This window comes from Musa acuminata, chromosome BXJ2-9 (assembly GCF_036884655.1).
Source record: "Musa acuminata AAA Group cultivar baxijiao chromosome BXJ2-9, Cavendish_Baxijiao_AAA, whole genome shotgun sequence".
Taxonomy (NCBI): Eukaryota; Viridiplantae; Streptophyta; class Magnoliopsida; order Zingiberales; family Musaceae; genus Musa; species Musa acuminata.
This window is the reverse complement of record NC_088346.1, coordinates 10123162-10147431: the sequence shown is the minus strand read 5'-3', so window position 1 is coordinate 10147431 and position 24270 is coordinate 10123162. Positions and strand designations below refer to the sequence as shown.

At 36.6% G+C, this 24270-nt stretch overlaps 1 protein-coding gene across 2 annotated transcripts in view; it reads right to left on the bottom strand.

Annotated features, from left to right (window-relative positions):
* LOC135583602 (isoamylase 3, chloroplastic-like) overlaps positions 1-22597 on the bottom strand; it is a 31874-nt gene extending 9277 nt beyond the window's left edge. Inside the window, exons 1-13 of one of the 2 annotated variants that reach the window (XM_065125590.1) lie at positions 22496-22597; positions 20765-20819; positions 20604-20672; positions 16295-16452; positions 12797-12890; positions 11898-12134; positions 11705-11809; positions 10101-10205; positions 9847-9981; positions 9658-9744; positions 8286-8343; positions 6696-6759; positions 3041-3140 (exon numbers count right to left, since the gene is read on the bottom strand). In XM_065125590.1, the coding sequence (XP_064981662.1) occupies positions 3041-3140; positions 6696-6759; positions 8286-8343; positions 9658-9744; positions 9847-9981; positions 10101-10205; positions 11705-11809; positions 11898-12134; positions 12797-12890; positions 16295-16452; positions 20604-20657 (1197 nt within the window). In that variant the 5' untranslated portion in view covers positions 20658-20672; positions 20765-20819; positions 22496-22597. The other variant, XM_065125589.1, reaches the window with a different exon arrangement.
* Positions 22598-24270: the final 1673 nt, after the last annotated feature.

The window sequence follows — 24270 nt, the reverse complement described above, 5'->3', positions numbered from 1 at the left end:
GGCCAGGAATACAGAATTGCAATTTGCTATCTATTAGCTTACGCAAAAAAAATTTCAGTGTTTCCACGTCCTGTAGTTTTGGAAATCTCTAATATCACCAACCTCACAGGAAACTAGTTGGATACCAAAGATAGTAATGTAAATAAAGAATCAAAATCTTTATTCAGAAGTGAGTTGATATGATTAAACCCATTATCAGTATGTGACCACATCTTTCAAACAAATCAATTAAGTTATACATACATTAAGGACAGAAAATCTACAATTTTGCTCTCTACAGTTAACCCTCAAGCAAACAATTAGAATCAAACACCACAAACAAACGTGCAACTACTCCATTTTGGCAAAACCAAAGCTGATCAAATTAGTAGACAACAAAAGCAACCTATCAAACATGAGACACGGTTTCAAATTTTGCTAGGACCAGTGCTTACCCTGAGATACTTATTGCCCCAAGCTTGAACCAGCATGCAGATGAAACTTTTTCCTCTCCTTCTCCACCTCCACTCCATCCTCCAATTTTCTTTCTCCTCCTCCCCTCTTCCCTTCTCATTGTCAACCGTTACACCAGAGTACAGTGTGTCAATACGCCAGTAACAATCAGACCCATACCAGTCCAGCCACCATCAGTTTTGGGATCTGGTATCAAAATTTTGAACCATGACCCCGAGGTAGCAGGAACGACAAATCCAATCTGGACTGGGGAATCGATAACCAAGTCCAGTTGTGATTTTGAATCATCCATATTAGCCAGAACTGCCAGATCTTTATCAATTCCAACCAAATTTGAAATGATCCTGTGTGGCCAACTAGTGGCCTGCCAAGCAGATTTTTATCCAGTCTATACATTTAATCACAACTGTTCTCCTATACATTCAAAATAAAAGGACCCAAAGATTCAATCCCACCTATCAAGGTCCTTGGATCGTACAACCAATAATATAACTTCATTCTATATCATATTTTCTTCTTCAAGTTGGCTTGTGAATCCAATTGATTAAGGGAAAAGAGCCATTTCATGGAAATGGGAAGCATGAGTGCTAATATCGAGAAAGCTGATTTGTTTTGTTCAAAAATGAATCCTAAAAATTGATTAGGGGTCATTAAACCTAAAAATTACAAAAGGTTCCACAGAGAAACAGGATTGGACAGTCTTGGATGTTATTGATAACAAAGAGGTGGGCAAGTGATTTTCGAGAAGGAATGGCAGCACACACTGGTCAATGAGGGAATGTGTCACATGCTAACATGCTATGAACCCCATCATTCTAATGTTTATGTATGTTTTGGGTCCAAACCAACCTAAAACTAGACAAGGATCTTTATACAAGTCTGTTGATTCAATTCTAAAGAGGGATAGATCCAATCTCAAACTCATGGTTCACTGTTCATGATTCATAAATCACAATTTCTTCATACTCTATCTCTCGGCTCCAAATAGAAGGAAAGAGATGGTAAGAGAAGGATAAGGCTCTGGCTGACCTCGGATTGCCACAGCATAGCTGTAGGAAAAGACAAGGACAAGGACAACATGAAAAAGAAGACAAGCATAAGGGGAATATAACCTTCAATCATGGGCCCTATGATATGATTTTTTTCTTTTTTTATTTGATCATTAATAGCTTCTATAAGGGAGTTTATTTCCAACCAGTAAAGCATCCAAGAAGATTTAAAATCTTACTCCCAAGTCCCAACAAACTCTTTAGAGATTACTAATAGAACCATGCTGAAGGTCTGTCTTACAGTATTTACAAGTTACAACCTCAATCTTTTATCAAAAATCTCTAATGTTTAAGTGCTGACATGCCACTACTTTTAACTCAATTACAACAGCTCTGAACATAGAACCTGCAGCCAAGGAATACAATTTTGACGTGACCAGTACAACCCAACCGATATTCACTGGTCCAGGCATGAACTGGCAAAAACAGATCATCCAATTTCGGGCGGTCCACATGAGGTGTAGAACTCACTGCCCTGAGGGCCCTGTGAACAGGGACCACTGTCCGATAAGTTGTGAATGGAGCTCACACCTAGTGAACCGGGCTTATAACCTAGTAAGCCGGTTCTAATTACTCGTCTTTAACCTTAAAAATAAAACCATGTGCCTGTCTCTTGTTACCTACGTTGTATGCCACTGGCTGGGAGCATCCCTCTCCTCCTCATCCTCCACCTTGGAGGTTGTTGCCTCCTCTTCTCCTTTGTCATCATCTCCTCTTACTCTTCTCTCTACTGCCTCCTCATCTTCTGTAACACCTCCTCTCTTTCTCCTCCTCGTCCTCTTCTTTTTCTCTTCCTCCCACCTTTTGGTACCATTGACAGATTATGTGTCATTACACCAGTTCAAACCAGACCCAAACTAGTCAATCAGCGATCACCAATGGCCCAGTACCGAAATCGCAAACCTTGTTTGTAGTTAATATCTTTAATTTTTGCACAAAATCTTGTTGACAACTAACACAAAAATTTGGTCATGAGGTGACAGCCTGTAAAGCATTGGACAAAACCTGTCATAACAACCTCAGTGATACTATTTCAAGCACCATATCCTGGTATTGTAGAGCATGGTTCATCTTACCAATCCGTACCGATATACCAACTAGCTATCTGTATGGTATGTATCAAGCCATACCGAGCATACTAATACATGGTACATGGGGGCATATCAATATACCACTTGTATTGGTCCCCTGTCAAATTGGTACATACCGACCAAACCGAGCGATACACTGTAGTACGACAAACCTTGTTATAGAGTATGGACAATGTATCTACTGAGCTAGGTGTTACAGTAATTGTCTACTGAAGAATTAGGAAAACAATAATATGTAGATTGAATTCAAAAGTTCAACTCATTGAACATCAATAGTTAGCTTTTAACAAAGGAGATTAGCACACGTTAATTGCCAACAATCAACATATATAAATTCTCAGCAATCTTCCAAAATAGATAAAACCAGTAATAACATATTATATGACAAAAAAAAGATATATTCACTTAGCTCAAAAGAAAATCATGAATAATAAGGACGAAAAGAACCTTGGCTAATGGAGGTGAATTAAGAGGAGAACCATCGGTCCCTCGGCAAAGAATACTTGCAAGGTCAAACCGGAATCCATCGACATGGTACTCGTTAACCCTTATACAGGACCATCACATATGAACATCAGTCAGAGAAACAGCTAAGACAACTAAACATAGAATTTCCAATACTATATGGATATAAATTCTTGAAATTTATTACAAATTTTATCAACAACAGAAGCAATATGCATCTAAAATGCTAACTATGAAGGTAAAAGATACACAGTTTGCAGATAAAAGCAAGGAACTTAAATTTGCATTCACATCACTACATAAAAATTTTGATGAATTAGATGTTAACCTAATGCTCTCTTTCTTTATAGTAGTTCCAAGCTCAAATACTTATGGAGGTGGCATAGAAGTATTTAACTGTGATATTCTCCAAGTGGAGGTTATTTTTCTCCATTATGCACAAAGTTAGAAATAATAAGATAAACATTTTGACAAACTTGAAATTAGTTGGAAACATACCCCCAGAATTTCATAAAATAAGCATTAACTGTCTTGCCTTAAAACAAAATAGATATGATGTTGATGAAGCTCAGGTGGTCATGAATCAGACTTTATAAAATAATCCTTAGACGAAGGATTAAAGCTTCAGTTGTATGGTCTGTAAGGACCCATATTTACCATTCCAACCAAGGACCTGCATAGGATCATATAGGTCATAAACAATTGGTATACAGTTTTTAATTATTTTTTCCCACTTACACAAGATGATATGGGTTAGTATACCACCCAATATAGCAGTATATATTGGTCTGACTGGTTGTTGAACTGATATCAGACTGAAATTTTAATCCCTTATTCAGAGTTCAGACCATGCACCACTGCATGGATGTAACCATTGTGACTCTTAGCGACAAATTTGACTACAATACTTTAGAATTTAGATCAAGGTCTGCCATACCGAATCGTACCGCCCGGTATGGGCGGTACGTACGGGTCCGACAGGCCAACGGTACGCGGACCGCCCACTACCGGTCCGCTGTAGCAGTGCTCTGTTGCAGTGCACTGTAGCACTGTAACAGTACAGTTTACTGATGCATTGCACTGTTATAGTAGCAGTACAGTGCTCGGTGCACCTGGGTATACCGCTCGGTACACCGTACCGTACCGGTACCGAGCCCAGGTCGAAACACCGGTATGGTACGGTATTGCGAACCTTGATTTAGATCACATGACAATTAAAGTCACCACTGGGAGAAGAAATCATTGAGGTTTTCAGTACACAGAGATTCTACATGTACCAAGCAATAAGTACTAACATAATTCTTCTTGAATTTGGATATGTGAGAGTGAGACCACTCCAGAATATGGAACACGATGAGGATATGTACATCTAGAGAATGTTTTTAACACTTCACCTTGATAAGAAAGAAGAGAAATGTATAGCCACTCCAAGAGAATGAAAATATAAGCAGCCTAGAGCAGATGCAAGATCAACAAGGAAGAACTCCAGGTGGTAAATGTCATAAATCCAGAAAAAGAAAGCTATCAACCACCAATCAAACAGAAGTATTTGGACCAATCATTAAAAAATAGGAAAACTAAAATATTATAGCATATATTATTTGCTAGCAACAGGATTCTAGTTCAAAGATTTAACTCAAATTGAAACTATGGCAAGAGCAAGTATCCTAAGGATCCAAAGCTTCTGTTCAAACAGGGATAATACTAAATATATGAATGGAACCATATCAAGAAAAAAGAAATTAACAAATTGCAGTCAAGAGCAAGGTATGCAATTTCGTACCGTACCGAAGTTTCGACGTTCGCTCGATCCGGTACGAAATTGTATACCGATCGGTATACTGTTCAGTATACCGCTCGATATATATATATATATATATATATATATATATATATATATATATATATATATATAAAGGTGACGTCGCATCGCCTCGGCAACATCGCCTTTTCCTTCTCCCACGCGGGGCGACGTCACGTCGTCTCGTTTATATATATATATATATATATATATATATATATAATATTTTTATAAAAGGCGATGTCGCTTTTTCCTTCCCCCACGCGGGGTAACATCGCCTCGTTTATATATATATATATATATATATATATATATATACAAGGTTCGCTGTACCATATCGTATCGGCATTTCGACCTAGGCTCGGTACGGTACGGTACCGGTGTACCGAATAAATTTTATACTGTAGCAGTGCTACAGGATAGTACTGTAGCGGTACCGGGCGGTCCGCATACCGGTAACCTGTCGGACCAATACGTACCGCCCGGTACGCTTCGGTATGACAGACCTTGTATATATATATATATATATATATATATATATATATATATATATATATATATTTTTTTTTATTTTTATTTCGTTCCGCTCGATAAGGTAAGATGACAGACCGGTACGTACTACCCTACCGGGCAGTATTATTAGAAATTGCATACCTTGGTCAAGACTCAAGAGTACTAAAAAACATCCGCTTATACTACCTTTGGATGGAAAATTCAACAAAGGGGGAAAACTTAAGGGTAAACCATGTATAAATAGAATAGAACACATGAATGAATAAAGTTATTTGGTATGTTATCTGATCACTGAATACCTATAAAAAGGAAGTTCTATAGTATTAGCCAGAAACTGAATACGCGTTATAGGACAATGTTCATCATTTAAGAATATCATACAGATAACTTAGTGTATCTATGCTGATGCTGAAAACGAAAGGTTATTACCTAAAACAAGTCATGAGATTAAAAAAAAAATGCGAGACAAGGAAAAGGTTATCATGACACCAATGACATGTCTAAAAAAGGACTGCAGAGTGCACCAAGAATAAGGAAGAAATCAATCCTGTAATAAGTGTCATAGAAAAGGCAGGTTTAGAGAAGATGAGCCAAATAATAAGGACAACAGTCACAGTGCATCTCATCAACAGATGATATGGATTATCTGATTCATATAAAAAATACATGTAGCAAACACATTCGGGACTTTCAGCCATGCTATTGTTGTAGATTCATGTAACTCAAGGGAGGAAATATGAAACAAGAAGTAAAGAATGCATCATGACTCCAGTGATATATGATCTAAAAACAATATGATAGAAGTAACTTGCATCAACAGCAAACTGGTTCTACATGTACATGAAAAGGTTAAAATTAAAACATTATCAAGAAGTTTGCAAGCAATACCCTGAAAAGATCATCTGTCAGTTCCTCTACAAAGATAATATTCAAATACCATTGAAATCCATCAATATTTCTTGCCAAAAGGTCCTTTGAATTTGAGATAACATAAAAAAGAGATAAACAAAAGAAAATGAAATAAAAAAGCAAGTGGTTATATGGAAATAAAAGAAGAGAAAAACATGGACGACCTGAAATTTCAAATAATTAAAAGTAGTGACGGTCAGTACAACAGAAGCAACAACTATAAGAAGTTATTCCATATAAGAACTACTGAGAATTTTGAGAAATATCAAGCATTAGACACAATGCTTATCTAACATAAAGGATAATATTTGGAATGCCACGTACAAGAAAGGAGTCACCAATGAAGCACATAATTTAGGACTTCAAACCAATATAAATATGCAGGTCTAAATTAAAATCAATGTTAGAACTCACCAATGTCTTAAACTGTCAAGAATAAGTTCCATGACGACAGGGTGATTGCAGTTTAATGTATTTCCTGGATAAGAGCAAAAAAATTAAGTAAAATTTTAAATTGAATAAACAGGTCAAAAAGAAAAGTAAATTATAGAACCAAAAGATTAAAAAATCAATGGATATAGATGCATTTGAAAAAATTTAAAGCAAAAACAGTCTCAGAAATAAATGAACAAGCGCCATATTTGTATAGTGTCATTTGATCTTTCTCTATGGAAGTTCACAAAGAATATGCCTGCTATTTTGACATACTAGGAATTTCAGATGTGACTGTACCATGACTACTTATGGGTATATGAAGTCACAAGAGGAATAAAAATGTATTAGTAGCAAGACCGATGGAAGTTCAGTTATGATGACAATATTGGCTCTTGTTTCCTTGTCTCTAACAATATAATCTAACTAATAGCTTTTAGCTTTTGGAGTCAACTACTGGAGAACCAAAACTCAACCGAATGCTGCAATACAAAGGATCTTAGCTACTGTCTTCATTTCCCCACTCCAGGATCCTATGTCCAAATGATGAGAATACAAGGGAAGGACAGGGCACTCCGAAGTCGAGTTAATATCTCTACAAAGTGGAAATGGCTTGGATTTACTTCTATTAAATTAACAATTTTGAATATTATTTAAGGAACTCTATCATCAGAAACTAACTGAAACTTCAAACGAAATTAATGAAGCAAAAATGTTGCCTGCAAAATAAACATAGTCAGATTTCCAAATATCCTACATGCAATTGAATATTTTAAGGATAATTATGGTATAAAAATGGGTCCATATTACCATAATATGGACCATTTTTATTACAGCATTATCATTCATTCATTACAAACATGCAAGCAGAATCTCATCATGAAAATGAAATTTCTGTGTATCTGATTCTTTTGCAAAAGAAAATGATAGTAGTATCATTCACCTTCACATTCCAAATAACTGAACTTCAAAGACTAAATATTTCCTGCTACAAGCTTACTTGATCATTCAAGATATACAGTGGATACTCTGGGAAGCTCTACAGTGGATACTATAGGAACTACAATTAAAAAGGGAAGAAGACACCATGTTATTTAAAAGGACATGAAAGACAGCTCAAATCAATGCAACTGGCGTGGTCTAGTTCAGTGTTCACCAACATGGCTCATAGCAAGGGATAAACTAGCTGACATTCAATAGTATCTAGCCAATCACCACATTGTATTGTCTACAGCAGGGATTGTAATATCACGGAATGAGGCCACATCAATAACTATCTAGAATGGGATTTCTATCACATACTAATCTGCATTGACCTATGCAAGCAGACAAACCAAAAATTGGATGTTATAGCATGGTTCATGCCGATAAAATTATGGCGCCATATGTTTGAACCCCTGCTGACATGTGCAATCAAAACTACAATACTTGGTCCAGAGGCATCCAAACAAAGCATTTTGCAAGAGGGTATGATTTGAGAAGAGATCCAATTTTAAAGAAAAACTAAGAACAAATATCAGCCTTATATTCTAGGCATCCCGGAGAGTAAAAGTGTTTAGTTAAAGGATTTACCACAGCCTGAAAAATTCAAGTACTTAGCACCATTATCGGGATCCAACATGTAATAAACCTGTAAGCATAAAATAAAAATTAAAAGCAGAAGAAAAGATAAGGACTAATATATTATTTAACAAACAACCAACAAGTTGTTGAACAAAATCATAGATGTGAACATTTGCATTGCAAATTTGTGTTTTGCATGCACATATATGATGGTAATTACTAATTAGTACTTACTACATGCTTTCAATGTACTCAATATTCGAAGGATTTTAGTTTCAGTTTCCATTTCAATTTTGGCTTCTCTCAAACAGTTTAATTTTTTGAGTTTGGTAAATTTAGTAAAGTCAGTAACTTTTTGGAATTTTGAACCATTTCTGGTATAGTTTCGATGGTCATCTAATTTGCAGTTCTCATTTTCAGTTCTAAAAGTCATAAGAAGGCTTCTATTGAATTGACTGATTTTCAGTTTTTTCCAGTAGGTTGGATCAGCAAGTCAATACCAATGATTGATTTAGCCAAATTAGCAAAAAGCCAAATTAGCAAGTCAATACTTATAAAGAGTTCCAAACTTGAACCAGCTAACCCCAACCCATCTTATCCCAACCCAACTGAAATCGGTCATAAGACTCATAACACGAAACATTCTTCTGCATGTTGTTAACACTCCAGTGTTAATAAGAACAACATCAACCTTCTAATGCAAATAATGGGACCTATCATTTCCATAGGTATCGAGAAATATAAGAGATACTGCCTGTTTTATCTACATGCAAAACAAAAGCATTTGACTCCTTTATTTATTAATAACACAGGAAAATAAGTTTTCCAAGACAAGACAAAAAAACAAATTACTAGAGAAGTGCAACCACTCTCCATACTAATTGTCCATCCAAATAATGATGCTTTTTCTATTGAGGCCTTAGAACTTTGTGCTAATTTTGAAACAAGAAAATGCATGAACAAGTTAAAATTAAGAGAGAAATAAATCCTTCAAAAGCAATTAACAGATCAAGAAATTTAAAGCATCATATTTTTTTTTCTTTTACAAGCTTGATGCACATTTAGATCTTAAATGTTTTTCTTCATTTTCAAATATTTATTTATGATGCTCAGTGCATCCCAAATCCAACATTCTCAATCACACTACTGCTAACTCACAGCTAGTCAATCAGACGGTCAGACCAACCTCTTCCAGTCCTGTAGAATCACAAACTCCAGTTATATCATTTTACATAACATCCATATGCACTATCCAGAGAAAATTGGATTTGGATTGCATGATCTTTCAATTAAATGAAGCATAATAATAGCTTACAAGTAATCCATTTTAATTGTAAAATGCCAATGTGTTAGTGTACATCGAAATTTCCTATATGATCACCTTATTGTCAACACCACGAAAGGAAGAAGTATAAGGATGACGATCGTTAGCTTCATTAGTATGGTTATAGACAACATCCAAAATGACCTGTAATATAAAAAATTCTAATAAAAACTACTGTTGAAATTAAATAGAGATAGAGACATAAAAATTGTCTCGGAATTGAATGAAAACGATACTCTATAACACCTCAATGCCAGCATTGTGCAAAGCTTTCACCATCTGTTTGAACTCATGAGAAGCAACCAACGGTCCACCACCAGCACTAGCATATCGGTTCATGGGGGCAAAAAAGTTTAAGGTGGAGTAGCCCCAGGTGTTAATCTTGAAAAAAGATATCAACAGTTTGAACACTACTATATCATTGAGGAAAAAGGAGATATAGATTCAAGTAGCTGCTACAACAAACTATTCTTAAATCACAAACTGGATATAAACTTTACCATGTGATCTCTGGGATTTGGGTACCTCTGAAATTCGAGTTCATCAAACTCAAAAACTGGCAAGAGCTCCACAGCATTGATTCCAAGTTCCAATAAATGTGGGATCTACAAAGAAATTTTATCAAAGAATTACTCTCTAGCTTGGTGGCTGGTGTTAAGAGATAAGAATGCCGAAGTATAAACAGTAAAATAATAAAGGACCTCAAGAAAAAAATATTCTACAACAGTGCAAGTAAACAATTTAAAAACTTCGGCTACTATTTTTTGATGCTACACATGCCATGCTGGAAAATAATGACCATCTGAGTGGAATACAATTTCTGGAACATGAAGTGCAGTTTTACTAAATATTTTTGCTGACACTAGCCATCTTGTGTACATCTTGTGAAACCTCAGTGCCATCCGAGCGAAAAATCTTGGTTCCAACCAAGATTTTAAATGTCACTGAGGTACCAGTTCCAGTAATCCCCCAGATTAATGTACTGAGCAGTGAGCAGTATACTCACATATACCTTCTGGTATAAACCAAAGAAAACATAGAAAAAAATAAATATAGAATGGTATTTGTCTATTTGAAATCATTGTCCCAATCATGGCTAATTGCCAATAAATGCCAGCATGGAGGTTTGCAATATGCCAAATATGTGCCATTACTCTTATCATATTTATGTTAACTTAGGAAGCATGGGGCCCTTGCCAGAATCCTACCGGTACAAGTTCAACCGGGTTATAGCCAAGCTTACTGGCTTGGTTTCGGCCATGGTTCATTATAAGCTCTCTCTCACACCCATACTCCATCCGTGCCCTAAGTTCCCAGCCCCTCCCCTTCTCCCTAATTAGTGTTGCTTCCACCCAGTACTTCTCTCTACTCTTCCTCCCCCCTTGGAACCATGCTATATGCTTGTATACTGTGTCAGTCAGTCAGTACAGAATGAATCCTTACCAATCTGATCATGGACCAACATGGGTCCAGTACCCGATACTGCAATCCTCAACCTTGAATAATGTCATCTACGCATACAAAAGATTTCTTTATGGCCTGAAATCATGACCCTAGATACAATGATACAATACTAACTATAATTGCTAAATAATAAGTATGGCTTTGAAAACCAAAATGCAGTTTAGTAAAACAAAATAAAATGATAAGGTGAATCAACGTATACAGTTTCAAATGATGCCGCCTGGTATGGGCGGTACGTACCGGTACACGAACCACTCGCTACTGGACGATACGTACCGGTACATACATACATACATATATATATATATATAGGCGACATCACACTTTTTTAAAAAATTTATATATATAAATAAAAGATTATATATATAAAGAGAGAGAGGCAACATCACCATTTTTTTTTAATTATATATATATATATATATACCGAACATTATATCGCTCGGTATACAATACCATACCATACCATACCGAGAGAAGGTCGAAACTCCGGTACGATATGATATTTCAATCCTTGAGGTGAATATCTACAAGGTTAAGTCTAACCAATTTGAGGAAAAAAAGCATAATCAATATAACCTACTAATTTATCCATTGTAAATCATATAATTTCTTAATATTAAGAAAACACAGCAGAATTTACTTTTTCAATAACACCAAGATAGCTGCCACGAACTTCTGGATCCAATTCACTTGATTCATCAGCTGTAAATGCCCGAACATTCATTTCGTATATCACAAGATCTGTCTGCAGAATAAGTAACAAAACCATAAAATGATGAATAGTTGCATGAGAAAACACATCTCTTTGAATAGATTCTACTTATTAGTTTTACCTCAGGTATATTAGGCAGCTTGTAATCAGGACCCCAGTCAAAAGGCATGCTTTCAAAGTCATAAGTTCCAAGAAACTTGGACATCTTATTTGCAACATCCCCAAACCATTTCCTACCAGAAACAAGTTTTGCATAGGGGTCAAGAAGAACAATGCTGTTGTCAAAACCATGCCCTTGTTCCCTTTCATGAGGGCCATCAATTCGGTATCCATAAAGAATGCCAGATCTTGATAAACCCTAAGAAACAAACAAAAAATAAACTATTAAAATATATATGATATATGCAGAACAAATTAAGCCGAAGTGCATGACATATTAAAGGCAGCAGAAACAGTTCAAAATTAAGGGAAAGTTTGGTCAGTATAAGTCAAAATTGAGTCTGGTAATGTTGAACTAACTAAAACATTGTGAACAGAATTGATTGGGTATACATACTATATAGTATATGCCTATATGGTACTTCCAGAATTTAGTTCCTCATAATGTAACATCATGTGACTAAACATGGAAAATAAGTTCATGGTTGGGACATTGTGAACAACCTAAATCCCAACCAAAATAAATTGTAGGGAGTTCATGGACAGACAATGGTGTCATCAGTACTGAAACGATAACTACAATTATTCTGAGTCATCTCACCATAATTAAGATGCTATCAAGAAGATGAGTGATGAAACAGGAAAACAAACTCTGTAATGCTGTTGCCTGTGGATATAGATCTATAGGAAATTACATGCAGAAAGAACACGTTTACAACAGTTGCAACCTTAACCTATCTCTCAGCAATTTGCCTCATGATGGAGACATTTGCCATGACAACACAGCAAGACTATAATTTATAAAGAAAATTAATAAATCTGCAAACCCAAACTACCAATTTACAGAACTTCAGTACTAACCTCAACACAAATGTGCCACACATCCCCAGTTTTATTCTTCTCAGGATCCAGTGCAATCTCAACCATCCCATCACATATTTCCTGACTCTTTTCCCTGATGGCACAAGATTGAACAAACTGACATCAGGACCAAAAAGTTAGGATAAAAGTTATTATAAGCTTTTCAAACAATACAGAAGCCACAATCTTTGAAGAAAATGAATTTGTAATTGGCTACTGGAAAGTAACTTAAAAAATTTAATCATAGGAAAATAATGCATGGATCCTAAAGTCAACCACAAGAAATTCAATAGATTTAAGCTGGGAAACTGATGAGGTAATGAAGGATTAAGGCTATCTAAACAACTTTTGCAGAATCTTTCCATCAAGCAAGCACTGCTAGATTCAGCATTTATCTAAAAATTATAGAAAGCTTCAGCCAAAAATATAACCATCAGTGATAATAGACATCAGAGATAACTCCATCCCTAAACACATGTATTTTTCAGGTGTTCAAATATCTAACAAGCTGAGGCATGTGTCAAGCATATATAGAACAGTTTTCCACAACCAGCTTTTATAACGCATGAGCCAGATTGACACTTTTCAGACCACCCACAATAGTTATCCATGTAATGAGTCAGGGAAACTTAGACATTAAGTATCTGGAATGACAATCATGCTATATAAGTGAAATGCTAGGAAGTTGAAAAGGCACATATGAAAAAAGGTGAAAAAAATCAAAAAGGAAAATACTATGAAAGAAATTTCATAATAACAAGATTTGCAAAATAAGAAATAATAACATTCCTGAAAATTATGGGTAGATCCTATAGTAAAATTAAGAAAAGTCATGTAAGACAATCTGAACCAAGGACTGATGTATGGTTATCACCTTGTATGTACAATTGTACAGTGCCTAAGTTTTTTTTTATTTTTTTCAAGTCAATCTGTTTTAATCATTGAACTAGCCAACTAGTTTAAGGGAAAGGTCCAAACTAGCTTTAGATTTTCTATGCAGGCCATTAGGCCTTTAATTGCATTGGACAAACGAGGAAAACCTAAGGCATCTCCAGATTCACAAAAACAGGAGTCCCAATCCAGGGTTCTATCAATGTTCTCTATCGATGGTTGGGTTCTTCCTTTTTCTTCATGTCTCACACTCTGTTTTTCCCACTGAAATAGTTGGTGTGTGTGACAGTATGTCGAACAATGGTTCGTCTTATCGGTCTATACTAGTGTACTGACCAGCAGTCGGTATGATAAGTACCGAACTGTACCGAGCCATACTGAGTGTACTAACACATAGTATATGGAGGCATACCGATGTACCATCTGTGCTGGTCCCCTGTCAAAATGGTATGTACCGCCCATACCGAGCAGTATACTGTGGTACAACGAACCTTGTGTCGAACCATATTGGCCATCTGATGGTAATTGTTGACTTGGACATATCAAAAAAAGACATACAATATCATTCAGGTTAGATGAATTAATTAAGAAGAGAGATTGTAATACACTCATAGGAAGACACAGATATATTAGGTATGTAAATTATCAAAAGATACTGCCTTCAGAGGGTTTATTGGTCGAGATAATATATGTAGCTGGTCTCAGATAGTTGGAAACATCAGATTTTTCTTGTTGCATTTTCTCTCTTGTGAGAACTTTCTATACAACTATCAGTCAGTGGTAAGGACAACATAGCACAAATTTTCACACAAGCCAATTGGAGAACCTAAAACATCAGTTTAATTTGAGCACACGAACCAGACAAATTAGGTTCAGTTGCTTAAAGGCTGAGTCTTTTATTACATAACTAAACCCCATAGGGTCACAGATACAGCCCCATTTTGAAATTCCTTCCTGCTTCAAAATGAGAAGTTTCAGATGATATGGAATGACAGTTTTAATGTACATCACTTAAATTTATGGCTTTAGCATGAGAAATTGAGAACATTATGGTAATATACTAAAAACTTTTAGTGACACTTTAGTCATTTCTCTTGCAGCACACAAAACTCTGAATAACACTAGAAGGCTCATGTATCTTCTTCAAGATGTGGACCAAATGTGATTTATCTCTCCATGTACACTTCAGCAGGATGCTCCAAAAGGCTAGTTTAACTTTGGAATGTAGCAAACATAAATATGTTTAGAAGTTCAAAATGCTAGACTGGTTATGTGCCAGTGTTGCTACCGCATATCTACATCATCTACATCCAACCAAAACCAATGGCCTCAACATTTTGAGGGAGCTTCCAAGAGAAGATTATACTACAGGAGATTATGAATATTTCAGAGTATCTAAAATTTCCCCAACAAGATCATTTCTAAAGGCAAGCAAAGATGCACCGTATGAGTCGTAATAACCTTAACTTATCGATGCTTCCTAACCTAGCTGTGAAAAAGATTAGCATCTCTAAAGGTCTTACCACTCAGTAGTGAAAGCCATCCAAGTTATCCATCACCAAGAAAATTAATTATGCTTTTATGGTCCAACAGTAAAAATATGTAGAATATTCCACAAGCAAATCAAAGCGCTATCCTTTTCTGCTTAGCATGGCTACTGGTCGACAAGATGGTAAACTACAAGATTGTAAACTACGGTTTCTCTTTAGAGTCTGCCATCACCATTGCAGCGAGTACAATTGTGTGCCTTTCAACATCCAGCAGTTTCTATCATAAGAAAATCAACAAAACTAAATCTTCATCATATCACACAGAAGCAATTAACCCACAGATATCAAGGCTAGAAAGGGTTATTGCATTGTTACAGCAATTGTAATGCTTGCAAACAAATCAGGCTGCAGGAAAACAACAAAAACAGAGTGGCATGTGAAGAATAGATTTTGAAATGGTTTTAGAGGAGTGAACATTTTAGTGTACTAGTACTAAAGTTCTAAGAAAAAGGAAGCAAAGCTCAGCAAACAGAAATTGGTACAACATTAAAGCAAGTTGACAATTTTTAAAGTATATATGTCTCATGTCGCTTACAACTATAAATATTAGATCTATGTAAAACCTACATACAGCAACTTTTGCATGACGATGATTTTTTTTAACCACTGAATTAAATGAAAATAAATCAAACAACAAAAACTTTTGTTAACAAAAGAAATTGTAGTGTTTCCCACCCAGAAATTGACAAGCAAAGTGTGGCAAACAAATCACGTTGAGAAAATATAGCAAAGCTAATTCCACATGATCTACTCTAGCAAATAATGTACATATATTTCATGTGCTTTTTAAATGGTTTTACAGGAGTGAACATTTTAGTGTATGCAAAAGTTCTAAGAAAAAGGAAGCAAAGCTCAGCAAACAGAAATCGCTAGAACATTAAAGAAAGTTGATAATCTTTAAATGTACATATATCTCATGTGACTTGCAACTATAAATATCATGTTCATGCAAAACCTACATACGGTAACTTTTGCCTGAAGACAGTTTTTTGTAACCACTGTGCAGATTGAACAAACAACATGAATTTTTTTTAACAAAAGGAGTTGTATTTTTTACCTCCCAAAATTTGACAAGCAAAGTGTGACACATGAAGCATGTCGAGAAAATATAGCAAAGTTAATTCCGTTTTCAGCCTCTGAAGCTCCAAGCGGAAAGGCCATGCCAGGAGAATATTTCAATGGAACATCAGTCCCCAACATTGGTGTAACCTTCTCCTATTGTGGAATTACAAACAATGTTAGTAATCACAAGAAAAACATTTAGCAAGTCATTGTCACTTAATGCATCAAAAATAACGTTCAATGTTGTGCTCAGCTTGATCTAAGGCAACCGAGAAGTATTACTTTTGCTAATGTTATAAACTTCTAGTACAAACACAGAGGCAGCAAACTGTTACCACCTAGAAAAGAGTGTTCCACCAAAAGGACTGTCATGTCAGTCAGCACAATTTGGGTTGCGGTGAACCAAGCTATTTTGAGGTATATAAATTGTGCCAAAACATGTCCAAGCCAATACTTCCCATGTTTCAACCAACATGGTTCAGTACTTTACCCTTCTAGAAACATCTAAGGAACCACGCATATGTTCTTTTTTATTTTCCGATAGATTCAAAAGTATTTAGATATGAATCATATTAAAATGTTTGAAATAGCCATAACAAGTGGTTTGCGCAAAAGAACTTGACTTGTAAGTGTCATGTTACAGATTGATATTGAAATATATTTTGGATATAAATTATGCTAGTAGTAATCAAGAGGTTCAGTCTATACAAAACAATGCACAAAACATTGCAGTATTTATGGAATTTGTATTTTCATAGAAGTCCTCAACATGTGGAGAAAATAACAAAGGATTCTCCTAGTGAAATGAGAAAGATTAGTTAATTGACAAGTGCTTAGTTGCTTAGTGCATCTAATCTTTTACAATTTGTAGCTAGTATTAACATCAATATGCACTGGACTTTAGTTTTCATTTTCATCAAAAGCATAACAGGACATGAAGCATACTGAGACTCGTTTTGTGCATCACCTCAAGCAAGGGTCCATGAGTTCAATGAGATGAGTTACACCATCTACCATTTTAGAACACTTGAGCATGAAAGGCATAGATATTTATATTGTTACATGTACAAAGTTCTTGTCAGATCCATCTTTATTCTAATCAACTGATTTGACACAAATGCTCTTTGTTTTAAAAGTGTCCCATTCAAAAGGACAGTTCGACCATTTTGGAAGGATTCCTGATGTAAGACAAGTTCACGATGAGCAGAGAGCTTTCGTTCAATAATAAAGGAAAAGAAAAAAGTGGGGGAGATAATAATAGGAAAAGATGATAAAGAACATAACAAACAAATCACTCCATCTCAAGGGGAAACTCTCCGGGGTGAAGATCTCAATCCTCCATACATTTCACATGTGCAAGATGGCTTTGTACCATCAAGACTCAAAATATGACCTCACATTGTGATTGAATATATTTCCACTCATTCATTCTTTATTCTTCAATTATGATCGACTTCCCTTTTCATATAAACTTGTACAATAAGAAAAAAAAATACAAAAATGAGAAAAATATAATTACATCTAGATAAATCAATGGTTTATCATTTTCTTTCTTTGGTGGAGATAAATTTCCATGTTTGCCTTGGCAAATAATCTTCTAGAAAGCTAAAACTTTTCTATAAAGATGGAATCTTCAATCAAACTGAATTCTGACTTTTTTTATCTTTTTTCTTTACTGACCTCATTTTTTCTCCTTCAGTAAGAAATAAAAGTGAATTTTGGAGATGCTGCCAAGTGGCAACTTATAACATTTACAAAATACCCTCTAGACCAACAAAATTTATGCAATTGAAATTTGTATATATATACATACATGTATGTATATATATATATTAAAATGGTCTTAAGTCGTATGATTTCTTGCATTGGTATTCATTCAAAATTCAAATAATTGAAATTTGAATCAACCTTGATGTAGAATATCATAGCTAAACCAAAAGTTCCAATAACAAATCTGATTTAGACAAATTGAGGACAAGCACAAAAAAAATTTATTTGAGATAAGAGGAATGAAAAGATACTAGTAGAAAAAGGTAATTGAAAAAAATAACTATCAAACTCACTCTAGCTCAAAAACACCCTCAAGGATAAAAATGAAGCACCTCTGTACATCTCACACATGGATAATAAATAACCATCATCTGACATTTAGTGTAACTAAATATACTCATTTAGTGTAACAAAATACACTCATTTAGTGTAACAAAATACACTCATTTAGTGTAACAAAATACACTCATTCACTTTATGGTTTGCAATTACAATACATTTCCCCCTGTTGTAGACCCCTAGTACAAAAGGAAAATGAAAATACAAAAATATGAAAAACAATACAATGACATCCACATAAATCAACTATTCATTTTCTTCCTTGAAGATAAATTTCGAGGTTTGTCTAAGCAATTAGTGTGGCTTTTTGACAATATATCTAATTGATAGTTCTCTATCTTTGTAGAATAATACAACTTTCAAGTAATAAATGTAGAAAAATACGGTATGTAAACCAAGTGATGGCTTAAGACATATACAAAATGACCCCTAAACTAATAACTTTATTCAAATGATGAATACATTAAAATGGTCCTGAATCAATTCCATTTAGAAAGACAAACTGATCACAAATGATTCCACACTACAAAATTTTTTCATTTTTCTGGATATCCTTGTCCCCTTCTTTACTTTTGTGTACTTGTTCTTCTACCCTTCTTTTTCTCTCTTTTTCTTTTGATTTTCTCTTTTCTTCCAACCACCAAACTGACAATTATTGCTTATTTGGATCATTGTTTGACATTTCATCTGGACCGGTACATATTGGAGCATAGCGCTCTAGCATCTTATCAGGTCATACATAGACTGGACTAGACTAGGCAGTCTAGTAAGTAAACAGTGGTTACTGTCTAGTAAGCCTGGTCTAGTAAAAACACAAATACCTCATGCCTAGTCCCATACAGCTCGACAGACTCTGCACCCCTCTGTAGTGTCATTCACTATTGCACACGTCTGCCACCGCGCACCGCGCATGTCTGCCACTGCCCATGTCTGCTGCCCCTCGCTATCACATCACTTGCTAACCCTATTGATCGGCACTCTCCTTCTCTTCTACATCCTCTATCATCTCCCCTCTTCTCCATTACCTCCGTCATCTCATACTCTTCTTCCCCACTGCCTTCTCCCCCTCTCACAAGGTATGCCAGAATGGACTGGACTTGCATAGGCCAGGTACCCAAAACAGTAATCCATGATTTTGGTATGTTTGTTTATCTTCTACTTCTGTTTAGCGATTGTGATTACTCAATTATTTCCCTCTTTCCCATTCATCAATCCTGCAAAGAGTATTTACTTGTTACCTGTGTTGCATTGGTCCTTGGTCAGAGTGATAACATAGGTTATTACCTTTGATATATGAACAGATTATGCCAACAGAAGAAAAAAGAAAGGGGAAGTAAAGAACACTGTTCTTCCATTTCTCTACTCTACTATGCTGAAGGTTGAAGGGAACACTGGACACTCAGATGTTCCTCTACACTGCCTAGGCTTGAGTTCAAGGCTCACCAGACCAATCCTACCATTATCCAAAACCATAAAGAGTCTTTGCACAAATCAAACCAGTAAATTTTATAAATAGACAAACTGGTCCTTAAACATTGTTCACATATAAGACAAACTGATCGTTAACACCGGCAGGTGAGTCAGTAGGAACATGATCATTTCAACCAAAATATGCAAAAGCCTATATTTCAAGATTCAAACAGTAAGCCTTGATCTGGAATCTGTACATGAATCTCATGTTCAATCAGTTTGTATCACTCAATATAGAAAACGCTGTCAAACGGCATTCTTTACTTATTTGTTTCCAGAAGCTGATTGTCTATTAAATGTTTTTAAATGTTAAATAAATATAAATTACTTTGATCAAAATATTTTTTCATGAATTCTAGCATTAAACATGCCTCTCTAATTGAGGTGCATGCCTCACCTTGTGCCTCGATTTGTGTTTATTTGGCATAAAGGGAAAAGAAGGAAGAGCTTGTCAATATGAACAGGAGATTTGTACTTTAGGAATAGGATGCTTAGTTAATATTAGACAATGCAACAATGCTGATTCATGTCTTCATATTATCAGCACATTCACATCTTGATATCTCAAGAAAGGAACGCTGATAGCCTGAAACTTACCATAATACAAGCTTTAGTTTTGAATTGCCTGCTACAATGGGTGTCAACATGCTTGTGATTATTACTACATTATTCATCCAAATTAACAAAGAAAGTCTGCTAGCAATGTACCAAAAAGTTCAGCATACCTCTACCAAAGATTCTTCAACGCTATGGCCAAAAACATTTCCAGGCTTAACCATATATCTTTCTCTGACCTAATCCAATGATAACAATAGTCATAGTTTTGGAAAAAGAGAAGAAAATCTCAATCAACAAGTGAAGAAAGCAACAAAGAATCAAGACATGCCTTGCTGATTATCCTTTGCCACCCTGAAGCAATTTTAGCTTTACTAAATCTCAATCTGCAAAAAGTTTGCCAGAATACATTACAATCAATATTTCTTTCAACATGTTCCAGCATCATGGCCACCAAGGAAAATCAAGAAAATATCATGAGTTCTGTCGAATAGAAAATATGGCAGATAGAAATGAACTAACCACTACATAAACAAAAGGAACTCTGAAAGGAGTTGCAAAATAATTAATGCAAAATCAAGCCAAGGTGCAGCATGGACCATAAACAAAATGAATTTCTGTCACTATGCTGAGAAAGCTATATGGTTTTCAAAATTCAGAAGGATAAAATAACTCATTTAAAATATTCTTACACTTTAAAAAGCATAAGAAAAAGTTAGATTTGATCAAGTTCAATAAGGTCATGTCTTAAATATTCTTTCTCTCAATTTTCTATTGATAGAAGAAATGAATTTCTGCATCAACCACAAAATTCATGATTGGAAATATGATATTAGGGAAATCACGTCATGAAGAATTTTTAAAATTAACAACATTAAAAAGTCAGATAGGATAGGTAAATTGAGCAAGACTGGCTGAAATCAGCCAAGTTCATTGGGATTGATTAGAAGCATCCAGAATCAAACTGAGTGATCAAACCATCACGACCAGCTGAATGTCAAGTGGGAAAGGCACAAATTAGCCAGATCATCCTAGAGCAGCCAATTCCAGTAATGGTGGATGAAGATTCTGAGTCAGCTGATACCACAAATCTTAGCGTTTTGGATGATCACCTTTTTACATCAAATAAAAAAGTCAATATGCAAAAGTTTCTCAATGGTCTTGCAAAATGCACCCTTTTTAATCTCTCATAGCCATAAGAAACCGTGAGATATCTCCACAAATTACTTAACAATTGAACAAATTATAAATATTGGCAGCTAAAAATGATCAAACTAATGATACCCATTGCTTCACATTATTCACAGCTGACTTGCAAATAATCCTCAAGTTTCTGACTATATCAGATTTACAACAAGTTCTCGTGTTTTAATCCTCAATTCACAAATAATGACGTCAAAAATAGCTAGAGAGTTGATCGCTCAAACCAACCCGGATGCCAAAGTCATCTTTCTAAGATTTAAAGAAGGCAACGAATGCTCAGAGGATCAGGGATGATTGATTCCGACACTTCTAAGCACTAAGGTAGTGGATGGATCGCACAGGGGCGGACCAGAAAGACCAAAGAGGCATGACGAACAATGTTAGCAAACAGTTGCCAAATCGTACCTAAATATGCCAACTTTAAGGACTAAAAATGGATGAACATGACCCATCGTATGGGGCTACTACGCCGTTGCGGTCCTATTAGTGGTTGCCAAACTTTTCCTACCAAACAGAAGAACGTTACCCCATCTCGTTTCGTAAGACTCGGAGGCGGCGGGTGGAGGAGGGCATCGACGCGAGAAATCGAACATTGTTTCGACAACTAAGAGAAGAGAAGGACGAACAGGGATGCTTTATCGCTTGAGTGCGGCCGGGTAAAAGAACGGATTCCATTTGAGAGATCGAAGGAAACAAAAAGAAGATAAAAAGGGAGAGAGACGGTGGATTCCGATCACTGCATTGAGAGATCGAAGGAAACAAAAAGAAGATGAAAGGGGAGAGAGACGGTGGCTTCCGATCACCGAAAATGCCACTTAATAGTGATCTTTCGTCTTCGTTGAGAGATGAGCGACTTCACCTGCGCCGTGAGCGGACTCGGGATGTGGGGAACTCGACACATGTGCGGCCCGCAACGACTCCCCTCCCTGCTTTCTGTTATCTCCGTTGTCATCTTCATGTGGTTGTGTTTATCGTGAACCGGGCGGTGGCTCAGACACCAATAGAAAAGAAACCCATCTCAGTGGCAGCAAATTCCTACAGTAATGATCATGTGGGTACATTTGTGTGTATAATATTTCCGTGTGAAACGCAATTCTCTCTAAAAGAACATGGCATTTGTCTCGTGAACGCTTCGGGACGTGTGGGTCCCAATAAGGGGAACCAATCAAGATTGCGGACGTCAGGGGGTGAACGGGAGTCAGTTCTTACCCGAGTGTGAAGGATGGGGAAATGCGGGGCCCTGTGAAATTTGACCAATGAAAGAGCAGCGAGAGCGGCCACCTGTCTCGACTCGCGCGTACGTGATCGGAAGGTGAATGATTCTTCCCAGTGCGTCCGTGGGTCCCACTCCTCCCACGTGCCAAGCACGTGCTACAGGTTATCACTTTCCTAAACCCGTAGATAGGGATTAAGAGAGAGAGAGGGAGAGTAATTGTTTTGGATGTAATTTGGAAGCTGGTCTCCAGCATTGTGAGAGGACATTGTTGTTCCTACCTTCCATGTAATTTCTAGAGGACCTTAGAAATATAAACATGGCTTCCAGAGTTCATTCAGCGTCATGACGTCGTTTTCTATCTCATGCAATAGACACGACTAGAACCATCGATCCATAAAATATAGATGCATTTATATGGTACAAACAAGTAATGCTCAGTAATCAATGAACCATGATGCACATCACCTTCACCCTACGTAGTTTAAGTAGCTCAACACTCATGGTAGCATTCACGGTTCACTACCTCTGTTACTCTCGACTCAAACCTCTAAGACTACTGCTGAGCAGTAAGAAGGAAGGTCTTCGGCTTAAACCTCTTCATGTCAGAATCCTGTATTAATTATTGTGATTCTTCTTCCTCCTCTTGTTCCTGATAAGTTTAGTAGCAGACGAACCACAAAGTTGGGACACGTCCATGTTGATTATTTCCTTTGCACACAGTAACAATGCAAGCATGAGAAGTATCTTTACTGTGGAATCAGTGGCAGCACCTATCAAACACCTGCCATGAGCTCATGGATTCCACTTGTCCTTGTCGCCTTTCCCCTCGGCCATGAAGAACTCAGTCATCACTGTGGTCATCAGATCAGATCACGTCAAGAAGCACTTCATGCAACAATCCCCGACAAAGAAGTCCGTGGCATCACGTAGCCGGAGTAGTCGTTGTGACAAGGGGGAAGGATGTGGCCATGCCCACACAGGCGACGCCATTGAAACCCAAAACGATGTTCTGCAAGCCTTGGATCCATGCCTCGAAGTGGAGGTCACATCGGAGCTCGCCTTTGCAGTTTGAACCGGTGGGAACGTGACTACAACAGTGCCCGTGTCCACTTCATGCAACAATCGCCGACAAAGAAGTCCGTGGCATCACGTAGCCATAGTCGTCGTCGTGACAGGGGGGAAGGATGTGGCCACGCCCACACCGGCGGCGCCATTGAAACCCAAAACGATGTTCTGCAAGCCTTGGATCCATGCCTCAAAGTGGAGGTCACATCGCAGCTCGCCTTTGCAGTTTGAACCGGTGGGAACGTGAATGCCACAATGCCCGTTTCCACCACCTGCAGCGTAAGATCTCTCTCTCTCTCTCTCTCTCTCTCTCTCTCCGATCAAATGTATTGAGCTTATTTCATGATATTGAA